Here is an 11,973-nt window from a genome sequence, read left to right as displayed (position 1 = left end):
ACTTGATGAATAATTCATTTTATTTCCTTAACAAAGACAGCATCAGCAATGAACCACTTTGGACATCCTCTCTCACACAGCACATCTCTTTCTTCAGCAGATTTTGACATAACATTTACTTTGTAGATCAGTGGTCTTCAAAAATGAGGGAACTACTGATTGGAAAAGGGAGGACCCCCCCCCAGAAAACAAAACACCATCAGAGGTGAGATCTAATAGAAGGGTGGGTCTGGGATAATAGTTCATTTCCGGATTGTCGTGCACTGAGCAGCTTCTCCCAAACATCATGACGGTAGTGGAAATCTTCATTTGTTCCATTTACTCCAACTATGAGGACAAATGAGAAAAACTGTGACAAATGTCTTCACTCTAAATGAAATCAGAGGAGCATCATAAAAACATGAACTTACTTATGGACAAAGTTGTGGTCAAGCAAAAGGATTTCCAAAAGGATCCTCAAAGGCAGCTGTTGAACCAGAGCTCTGACCGACAGATGTATTCTGTTTTAAAAAAAAAAAAAAAAAAAAAAAAAATTGAGGGAAAAAAACAAAAACTCAAGTATAACAATATCCTTGTTATCAAAAGGATCATTGGGATTAGGATGATAAAGTAAAAGGTGGTCACAAATAAAACTCTGTACCATAGCTACAGGTGGCACTCCAAATGGACTGGAGTCAGGGGCTCCAAATGCTTTGTCAAACATGTCCTGACCAAGTTCTGATCCCTGGGGTGGTGCTGAACTGTTTTGGATGGGAGCAGAGGAGAAGGCAACATCCAAGAGCCCTGGAACTGGAGCAGCAGCTGGTTTAGAGGCATCTAAATTTGCACATTACAAACACAGGACACAGTTACCAACAGGTCACAGTCATCAGATTATGACATAAGCCATTTCAGCTAGTTTAGCATTACCAATTGACGGCATCTTATTGATTTCAAAGTCATCGTGATCTGCAGCATCCTGCACGAGGCCCACTTTAGTGGAGAAGTATTGATCAAATGCCCCCGGTTGTTTGCCACTGGAAGCTGGATCTGACCCTGCTGCAAGCTCTACTTTCCTGGCTGGGATGGCAGGAGGCTTGGCGAGCTGGAAGTCCTTGAACATGTCTTTCCCAGTCTTCTTCTCTTTCTCTCCGAGGGGATCCAAAGCTGTGAAGGCACTGTTCTCTACTTTCGGAGGGACCTGTTTAGCAGGTGCTCTTGGAGGGGGGCGTGACGGACCCTGTGGATCACCCATACCTGGGAATGCATTAGGCTGGAAAGGATTGGTAGAGGCAGGCTGACCCCAAGAAAGGTGGGGTGGAGAGAGAGGAGCGGCAGCAAACTGTGGTGGCATCTGCTGACCCCAACCTGTTGGTGGTATGGGTAGACCAAAGGCAGATGGCTGTGGGAAGGCGGGCCTGGGCCCTGGAACTGTCCCTCCTGGCATGGGGAACATGTTGGGTGCAGCACTGGAGGCTCCCCACATGGTTACAGCAGGGACACTTGTGGTAGCTGGTGGACCCAACTGGAGATTCCCTAAATATATCAAAAAGAAGAAAAAGGTTTACAGACACAAAACAGGTTTTTAAAAAAAAACAAAAAAAAAAAACAAAGAGATGTGTGAAATACAAATTCCCCCTCCTGTGTATTACCCAGAGCAGCTATGGCAGAGGGAGCAGAGTTTGCCGGTGTACTGTTGAAGAGGTCTGGAGCAGATGACCCCTCAGACTGACTGGAAGCAGCGAACAGTTCTGCTCCAAACAGATCACTTGATGTAGACTAGTCACAAAACAAATAAATAATAAAATGAATAATGCAACACATTTTGTTAGCAAGTCACAACTATGTGGCAGTTAAGATTTAACAAATGCTTAAGAGAAACTAATAATTAACTATAGTTAAGCATACGATTGCATGCTTTGCCACTTACCCCTGCTCTTTTCACTGAAGCGTGAACATTAGGAAAATAGATTATGAGCAGCTGATTGTTAAAGTCATTCAAGCCAGTTCGAGAAGCATGCGAACACCAGTGCATGCATAAAGAAAAGAAGTTATCCAAACAACAAGACCATGACCAGAGTTCCAAAATTAAAGTCCCTAACCCAGTGCATTCTCAGTGCCTTATCCTGTCGAACACCAATGCATAACCCAAAAGCTCAAGGGAGATGTTAGCTCCAAATGTGTTGTAAACCTTTTTTATTAAAACGCATAACACATGCAAGCCTACTACCATTGGCATAGCCGTGTTATTTCACCTTTGCGCTCCTTCGACCTCGTCCAGACTTAGAGTTGTGCGGAGGCGGGCTTATGAGAACTGAATCCTTGCTATGAGTCACTGGCAGCTCTGGGCGATGGGTCATTTCATTAGAGACAGGGGAAGTTTTCAAAGAGTCAAAAAATGGATTTTTGTTTGAGAGAACTTGTCCAGATTCATTTCCATCCATCATGGTAGTCGTGTTTCCCTGAGTTATTTTCCCCCCCAGCGGCCACTGTCCGTTACTGAGCGCGAGGATCATGGTTTCCCTGGATAACCCATTTATTTGCTGACTGAGATGTTCAGAGTCTCCATTTACACCACCATTAATAATTGTCTTACTAGTGCTGCCAACAGTGCCGTTTAGGTGATTGGTGGTGGTGTTGACGGGAATCTGTGCATTATCAGCTGCCAATAGAGTGGGTGATTTAGAAAGGGGGTCATCTCTGAAAGGGTCACTGTCTGGGGTTGGGAAATAGCCAAAAGTTGAGGAAAATGGATTCTCTGTCTGGGGATATGCCCTATAGTCAGGGGCACAGGAAGTTACAAAGGAATTTCCCTTTATGCAATTTTGATTGCTGTCAACTTCAGCAGAAAAGTCCAGTAAGAGAATGTCATTAGAGTCCTGGTTAACACGAGAGGGGACAGTGAGAAAAAGAGAAAAGGATAAATAATTTCTGCAGAAGGGAGGTAATGATGTGTTAACAAGATGAACAATGAATCACATGGTGTGAAAAAGAAATGCCTTTTTAAAACTGCTACTTGCAGATTATGAAGAGTCGCTGTCAATTTAATGCTGACAACTTTAAGGTCTAGGGTCCACTTCTAACTCACTTACTGTAATCCTACTTGCTCTGAACAACAAGTTGGACTACAAGTCAAAGCCGGCGCTTGGTACTTACCCATAAATTCAGGTTAATGAGACATTTCAGCAGCACCGACGTAAAAGATTTGCCACAACTCTAAGTCTAACAGATTCTACTTGTAGCAGTTTTAAAGTTAACAACAACAACGAGACTAGTAAAACACAAAGCATAAACTCAATTCCTAAAAGACTCTTCATAGATTCTTAAAATGAACAGAATCTGATGACTTCACAAGTCTTTTCAGAATGGAGTTCGCAGAGGGCGTTGAGATTTTACTATAGAGTCATTTCTTACAAATACGTTCATTACATAAGAGTGATAATAATTAGCAGGTACACAATTGTGTAAATACAGTAATAATACACTTCACCAATTACAATCCCCATATTAAAAGAAATATTTACCATCATGGTGTGATACTTACATTTGGAGCCTGAATGTCTGGAGGGGTTGACATATCTCCAAAGAGGTCATGTTGCTCTACTGGCTGGATGTGAAAATGAAACAGAAACATGCCATTTAAGAAAATAAAGCACTCCAACATTTCATTCACTGTTAAGATGGACACATTACAATAACTCTTACTTGAGCTGATTTTACGTCATTGCCCATAGATAGCAAGGCATTTCCATTCTAGAGACAGAAAGTAAAAATGTACAAAAATAAATTTTAAAAAAAGTCAGTAACTGCTTTAAGGAAAAAAAACAAAAACAAAAAAAAAAAAACTTAATTGCTTACCTCCACTACATCACTGCCATTTTCAACCTGTAAACAGAGGCATACTGTTAACGAACAGACTTTCCATTGAAATGACGCATTCATCACTAAAATGAAAAATGGCTGAGGATGTGATTCACTGAAAGAACACAGAGAGGCAGTGTTGACTTTTAAGCGGTACATACAGTGTGTACCCTGTCAGCACTCCCAGAGGACCACATGAAAGTGTTTTTCTTTCACAAAGAAAATGCTGCCATTCACTTGGAGAAAATTTTTTCCAGTCTGAAGTTAAATGCTTCTGCTTCCATTACCTTCTGTGTGCCCTCGGCCTCTTTCTTCCTCAGGTTGAAGATGACTTGGAATAGATCCTTCAAATCGATTACCAGTGGCTCTGCCTGTATGGAAACAAAGACCAAAAATCTTAGGAAATTGGAGTCAGTTTGTCTTTGGTGCCTGTGGCAGTACCACTTCTAGCAGTTATCAAAAGAAGGTAGGCTCAAATGTTAAAATCTCCAGCTTCTCAGTTAAATAAAAAAAAAAAAAAAGAGATATATATATATATATATATATCTCTTTTTTTTTTTTAACAACCACATACAAAAAAAAAAAAGTTACTTAAGTAAACCTTTTACCTTCATGACAACCATAAAGGGGTGAACTGCCGTTTTATGACATCAAGTTATACATTATTAGACACATGGCTGGTTGACAGTTACATCCCAACTAGGTAGCGAGCTGTTAAGCTTTCCCCTGAGCAAATTTGAGTCATCAACTTGACCTCTCAACCATGCTTTAAGGTTGTCTAAAACAACATGACGTGTATACTGACCAAAATTTATGCTTTAGTTTACGCAAGTAAAATTCTATTTTATTTGTTTGCTAGCATTAGCTAGCAAACAAATATATTTGGATGAATAAGCACTCATTCATACAAACATGGCCGCTTCTGTCTATAATGTTAAAACTCAGGTTTGACAGACAAAGTTCACAAGCCAGTAGGTGGCACTATAGTGCCTAGGCTTCTTATTAAAATGGAGAGTCTATGGCAGGGATGGCATTTTATATCATGAGCCACATAACAGCAACCTTTAATTTTAAGTGATACGGACCAGTGAAATTCCCCTTTCTGTCAGTGTACAGAAGTTTAACTACACATTTAATCCCTCATATCTTAGTGTAAGAAAAAATGAAGTGCAATTATAACAAATTTATGGTGTTTGACACGATAAGGAAATGCTACTGTAGTAAATGATAGAAATCCATCAGGATGATTCTTTGGGCCCAAATTGTAACAAATTAATGTGTAAAATTACAAAAAGTGTTCTGGTAGCTCATTGCCTTGACTGTCCTACAATCATAAAAAAAAAAAAAAAAACAAAAAAAAAAACAGTGTGTGTTAATTTGCAGAAAATGTACTATTTTTTCCTCTATGGTTGATCCGCTTTAAAAAGCAAAAACAATTCTTTAGTTAGAATTAGAAAAACAGGAACTTTCCCGTCATTTAATTGTTTATCTAGTACCCAATTACTTTGGCTTGGTATGAATGGATGTGTGTGTGGTCATTATCTGTAAGGAGAAAAAAAAAAAGAAAAGTAAAACTTATGAAAAACAAAGTCTATGCTCTACTTCACATTTTCCAACCTGTCCAATGGACCAGATTGACACACTTTGTCTATGGCAGTTCTGTGTGTTACCTGTTGTGCAGTCTTTATGGCAAAGAACTGATGCTGTCCTTCAGCTCCACACACATATCCAAAAGCCCTGTTATCCGTTACATCTCTGGCAATGAAGGAGATCTTATTCACCACATGCTCATGTTCGATCACCTGAGAAATGTGGACAAGGATTTTCGGTTTTGTTTGCTTTTTTTTTTTTTTTTTTTTTTTTTTTTAAAAGCACTGCAAATAAATTCTGTGAAGTCCAGATTATATTGCAATAGTAATCAGAACTCACGCCCGATTTCTCATCAATGATCTTGATGCCTGACATGGAAATGTTGACCCAGATCCTCTGCTTGTGCTTGCCTTGCGACCGAGCAGCTGCTGCCATACCCTGGAGAGAAAAAACAAAAACACTACTCTATTGAAGGCAAATGATACCCACCAAACAGATGTATATACACCAAAGCTCAACTTAACAGCTTTAAGAAACAGTTTTGATATTTTCTTCATGAAAATCAGCGATAGAAGAAAAGAGCTTCTGATCCCAAGTTGTACCTTAAGTTTCATCATGGAATCTTGGCACATCTTGTCTCCACGAGCCTCTGGAACATCATCAATGCCGATCAGTTTGGCCTTGTACCTGACACCATCCCCTTGAAACCTGCCCAGCAGGTATTCATCCGTCTTCTCTGTTACTGGATTAAAAAGACAAAGAAAGTAGTAAAATTATAATCTCTGCCACATCTTAATAGCTGATGAAAGGAGTATCGGCACCATTTTCTCCTCCACTCACCTTTCTTTTTCTCTTTCCTGAATGGGACTTTGGATGCCTGTGTTATAGGAGAGTTGGGAGGGGTGTTGGAGGTTGAGACTGTAGAGGTGAGGCTGGGATCGGCAGAAGATGCGTGCGCTCTGTCTACCTCTGCAGACATGGTGTGGTGTCAGTCTGTGGACAAGTGGGCAATCAGAGGTAAAGCAGCTCCGTATTCAGGGGCAATGAGGTCGTCCAAGCATATGACTTAACACCCACACATGCTTCTCTTGGCGTTGCTCTGAGGCAGAAAAAGTGAAGTTGGACACCAAGTGTGTGTTGAGAAAGGGAAAGAAAGATGATGATGATAAGTTAAATAAAGCACACTACAGTCTTTTCTGGTAAACCCGTTTGTTTAGGGGGAAAACAAAAAAAAAAAACAAGTGGGTGGGGGGAGACTTGCACCGTTCTACAGTCTGCCACTGAAACAATTTTTTCCACATCATAAGCAATTATTGTATTTAACAACACAGTAAACATTTAGAACGAGAGGGACACATAGGGGAAGCATAAAACATATGACCAATAAAATAGGCAGCTCATAAGAAGGCATGAGACACTTTAACACTGCTTTAAAAGCATGCTGTGTCAGTTGATTGGCTCTATAAAGAAGTAAACTGTCCTAAAGCTTAAGAACCTCCTGCTTAAAGAGACATCTTGGCATATCTATCATAATACCAGTCAACTCTGAGTTAGCAGTATCATGCTGGTAAACTGCTTTAGAGAATATTAACATATAGAAAACATGTCTTTTTAAAAAAAATAAAATAATAAAGTTTTTCCTTCCATGCTACATGAAATCAATGAATTCCTTTACATGGCATTGTCACAAGTGTGTGCATTTCCTACATGAGGCACAAACAACATCACAAAGGATTATAGATGAAGCCACAGCATCACCTTACTCTTATCATGTTAGATGTACCAAACTGCTGTTACTTGGAACACATCCATTATCACTTAGACACATGTGTGTTCTGACAAAAAACAAAAACAACCACACAGAAAAGAGCTTTCTCCCTCAAAAAACCCCAAATAATTCCTGCTCTATACGTGTAGAACGTACATACCTTTAGGTCCAGCTCCAGAGGCTACACTGGCTAGAATATCAGGGTAAAAAGCCTGTGAGTACCGTAGGACAGTCCAAAGGTTGAAAACGAGCAAAGGTTGAGCAATTACCTGAAGTTAATCTTACGCTAGAAAAGCAAAAGATCTCGTGATGTTGAGCTAAGCAAGAACAAACGGAAATTGGAGCCTTTAACAAGAGTTTACCTACACAGTTCTGACTTTCAAGGAAAAGTTGCACTTGACCTTCTGATACTCCAGAATAATAAGGAATAAACCATCTGCAAGACAAGTGAAAACAGAGCTGCACCGTGAGATCACGCAAAAACGTAAAGAACAATATCTACTCTAAAAATAACTGCCTAGGCTCAAACCAGTTAACCAGACAACTGTCCAAAAGCCATAAAGGAAGTGAGAGATATTCAGGATAAGATAAGAGAACTTTATCTAGCTTTGTGGCAGCTTTTACTATTTTTTTTTTTGCCTAACACCTGACCACAACAGAGAGACAAAAAATAAAAATTCTGTAAATTATCATTTTATTTCCCCTCAAAAGTAAGAGTGTGTGTGTGTGTGTGTGTGAGAGAAACACAAACAAACAAGTTAATTTTGATACCATGAGAGATGTCCCACAGGTGCTACTGCACAAACAATAAAAACCAGAACAAAACTTCATCTGCCTGTACCAGTTTTTGAGGCAGAGAAACAAGCGCCGTAAGCCCTTGTTTGCTTGGTTCACCATGCTGTCATGCAAGTTACCACAAATCACACTGACAGACATGCTGTTTGGCCTGCACTGCTTGGAAGCATAGAACGAGCAAACCCTTAACACTTGCTGCACAACACATTAAGCCTTCACGAGCATGACACATGATTGCACTTGTACTCTAATAAGAGTGGTGTCATAGTCCCAGTACCTGGCAGTTAGTCTTATAAAAAGGGTAAAATGTCAGCAGTTGATTGAAGATTTAAGTTAAAGGATTACATTTTAACAGCTCTTTAACAGCCACAAAAACTGGCAGATAAGTGCGGGGCGGGGGGGGGGGGGGGATGTGTAGCATCCAGCCGTGTCACAACACAAACACTCAGCCTCAGACAGCAAGCATAAATTTATGTTTGTCAGCAGAATCACAGCACTGCAAAAGGCAGAAATGTCACAATCCTGGCCCCGTCAGGAAACGTAAACTGCTGCACATCTGGAGGAAATCAGGGAATGACTCAGTCTGCAAGTGTATGAGATGGTGAAATACCACAGGCCCACTGTGAACACACGGCACTGAACACAGAGCACTTTCATACTAAAGGGTTCTGCACTCAAACACAGGAGTGACACAGGAGTGATAGAAGGTACAGAATTGTGAATGCTTAATAAAAATTATGTGAAATCTCTCAAGATTCAAATACAATTTTCCAAGTCAGGGTTAAAGCTGAAAGAAATTGAGTTCACAAAGAAACCTAGGGAGAGTGTTGGACTCCCAAGAGAGAATCTCAAAGTAGGAGTAGGCAGCAGAGGGGAGAAAAAAATTATGACGAAGTTTTCTTCCAAAATTTGGAACATTTAAAGTAAGACAGTTCAGCCTTTGACTAAAACTGAACCTTGGCTTGCCTGCCTTTAGCTTTTATTAAGCTTATAAAACATTTCAGGCTAACATTCCTGTAAATACCCGCAGCTTTTTAAACGACTACCTGTAGGATAGTCCTCCTGCGGAATCTTAATTCATGCAGGGATGTGAAAACAAAGTTAAACACCACACTTACCTACCTGTGTTTGGAAACGCGCAGTAATACGCCTTCTGGGAAAGAGAGCGGGTTTTTCCTCTGCCGTGATGCCTCGCGATTCGGCTGCGAAATGAGTTGAATCAAACACAGCTTGGCAAAAATGAGCGAGAGTGTGATGTTTTCCGCCGACTGCCTTGGACAGAACGGAGAGACGGCTGCAAACTCCTCGTTTAACCCTTGACTGACTGACAGGGCTAACTCGCTGCAGATTTCAATTGGTAGGGGGGCGGGCTCTTTACATGCAGGCCAACAAAATATCGCCATCGGCTTTAGTAAGTGGGTCATAAAAATGAAGTGCGTGATGTACAGTATGTATGTATGCGTGCGTGTATTTATATCAAATTTGTGGATTTTTTTGTTTTCTTTGAAAAAAAAACAACAACAACACAAACTTTTAAATAATTTTAAAAAATGCCAGAAAGAGCCAATTAATATAGTATTTATTTATTTATTCAGTCATTCATTTCAACTTAATGCTACACCTATAGTCTACATGCATGTCACAGGTAGCAGTGGTGCAGGAATTGGTCAGATTCTAAACAAATAATGTGTAAAGTAAAAATATGTTGGCCTAAGATTGAGCAGGAACAACTTGAAGATCTTGCTGGTATAAATTGAGGCATAAAACTGATATTTTTTTATGTGTTTTTCTGTACATTTGAATTTGGTTAAGGTTGAGCTATTTTCTAAGTGAAACTGCTGTTAAAACATGGTGGAAGAAGCCTGTGGGCTACAGCCGCCATTCATTAGTGAATTTCTTGCATTACCCCTCCCACAGCCACTGACGTCACTGTTTTCATGCATGGACCATCTATTTTTGGTAGAAATATGTGGGACCTATTCTAGATTTGGGACTGGCACTGGTGGATTGTGCTAATACCAGCTATTATACAATGTTTTGAGAAGCTGGTCCAGCAATACACTGTGCATTTGGAAAGTATTCACAATGCTTCACTTGTTCTACATTTTGTCAGGTTACAATATTATTCCAGAATGCATGAAAAAAATGTTTACTTCAAAATTCTAAACACAGTACCCCATAATGAGAAAGTGAAAAGGTTTTTGCAGATTTATTAAAAGTAAAAAAAAATAAATAAATAGAGTTCAGGCGCATCCTGTTTCAACTGTTCAGATGTTTCTACAACTTGATTGGAGTCCACCTGTGGTAAATTCAGTTGATTGGACATAAATTGGAAAGGTGCACCTTTCTATATCAGGTCCCATAGTTGACAGTGCATGTCAGAGCACAACCCAAGTCATGAAGTACAAGAATTTGTGTGTAGACCTCTGAGACAGGGTTGTATCAAGGCACAGATCTGGAAAAGGGTACAGGAACATTTCAGTAGCCTTTCCCACTGTGCTCACTGGGACCTTAATTGAAGATCCCAGTGAGCACAATGGCCTCCATCATTTGTAAGTGGGAGAAGATTTGGTGAAGACTCAATGGTTTTGTGTGTAGAATTGAGGTGAAAATTGAATTAAAGTCATTCTGGAATAAGGCTGTAAAATGACAAAATGTAGAACAAGTGATTTGCTGTGGATATTTTCCATATGCAATGCACCCTATACCCTGTACCCATTTTGATTAATATCAGTTTGAGATAACAGATCTTCATAGGACACCATCACAGCCATTCACATTGCAGTGTGCCATCTTGAATGCCAGGGGCGCTATGTGAAGTGCGCTTTGTAGGCTTCAGGGAGAATGTTTACTACATTAGCAGTTTTAGGGTTTTTGCTGATCAACTGATTCTTAATTCAAGAATATTCATGTTGTGTGCTCATCCTGAGCTCCACTCGAGCTGCCTTTTGAGCCTCCTACTTTGCAAACTCTATAGATCTGACTGCACCTCTAAAAGCGCTATCATCACGGTCATAGATGGTACGTTGATGATGATGGGGCTCTTCTCAAAGAAAGGTGAGACAGAATTTGCGAGGCTGGCTAGTTGGTGCTTAAAGAATAATCCAGATCTGACACCTCTAAGCCCAAAGAACTCCTCACAGACTATAGGAGGGCAATATCACCAGTGTTTGTTACCATTCAGTGGATCAACAATGCCATCATGGTAGTCAGGAATGCTCAGCAGCAACTCTGTCCTCTGAGAATTCTTTGAAAGACCCAATAAACAAAAAAAAAAACCCCACTGGTTTTCTTCTGCTGACGTTCCTTTGAGAGCATTCTGAAGGTTGCATCTCTGCATAGTTAACCAGCTGCACCTCAGGAGAAACAGGAGAGTTTTCAGAGGGTCATTTACACTGTCAAAAATGTTTCAACTGCCCACTTCCCCTCTTGAGACATCTACAGCCCCCACTGCCTCAACAGACTCATCCAACTCAGTATAACAACTCTTTGAACTGATGCCATCTGTATCTAAACAGAGAATGTATCGGAACAGGAACAAACACAATTCAAAACAGATTTTTTTACTGTATGTATATTACTGTTTACTATTACCTATACATGGGTTCATTTGTGTATGTACAGTTAGATCCATAAACATTTGGACAGACAACGTTTTTCTGTACATTACCACAATGAATTTTAAATGAAACAACTCAGGTGCAGTTTAAGTGCAGACTTTCAGCTTTAATTCAGTGGGTTGGACAAAAAGATTGCATAAAAATGTGAGTAACTAAAGCATTTTTAACACAATCCCTTCATTTCAGTTGCTCAAAACTAATTAGACAAATTAAATAACTGAAAATAAAATGTTCATTTCTGATACTTGGTTGAAAACCCTTTACTGACAATGACAGCCTGAAGTCTTGAACTCGTGAATATCACTAGATGCTGGGTTTCCTCTTTAATACTCTGCCAGGCATTTACTGCAGCAGCTTTCA

General features: G+C 39.9%; 1 protein-coding gene across 2 annotated transcripts; it reads right to left on the bottom strand.

Annotated features, from left to right (window-relative positions):
- dab2 (DAB adaptor protein 2) lies at positions 1-9,296 on the bottom strand. 2 transcript variants are annotated; one of them, XM_085359968.1, is made up of 15 exons: positions 9,116-9,296; positions 6,271-6,529; positions 6,033-6,172; positions 5,770-5,868; positions 5,511-5,642; positions 4,128-4,211; positions 3,838-3,864; positions 3,685-3,732; positions 3,524-3,586; positions 2,235-2,858; positions 1,632-1,758; positions 910-1,515; positions 641-816; positions 411-500; positions 1-327 (listed from the first exon to the last, which is right to left on the bottom strand). In XM_085359968.1, the coding sequence occupies exons 2-14, from the start codon at positions 6,407-6,409 to the stop codon at positions 429-431; spliced, it is 2,337 nt and encodes a 778-aa protein (XP_085216094.1). In that variant the 5' UTR covers positions 6,410-6,529; positions 9,116-9,296; the 3' UTR covers positions 1-327; positions 411-428. The 2 variants fall into 2 exon arrangements, with proteins under 2 accessions (XP_085216094.1, XP_085216095.1); XM_085359969.1 differs by lacking the exon at positions 2,235-2,858.
- Between the last annotated feature and the right edge of the window lie 2,677 nt (positions 9,297-11,973).

The sequence above is a fragment of the Diplotaxodon limnothrissa genome, linkage group LG7 (genome assembly GCF_057381915.1).
Source record: "Diplotaxodon limnothrissa isolate DT_005_m linkage group LG7, D_limnothrissa_male_GT1.1, whole genome shotgun sequence".
In the NCBI taxonomy this organism is placed as follows: Eukaryota; Metazoa; Chordata; class Actinopteri; order Cichliformes; family Cichlidae; genus Diplotaxodon; species Diplotaxodon limnothrissa.
Note: the sequence above shows the minus strand (reverse complement) of the source record. Positions and strands in the feature narration are given on the sequence as shown.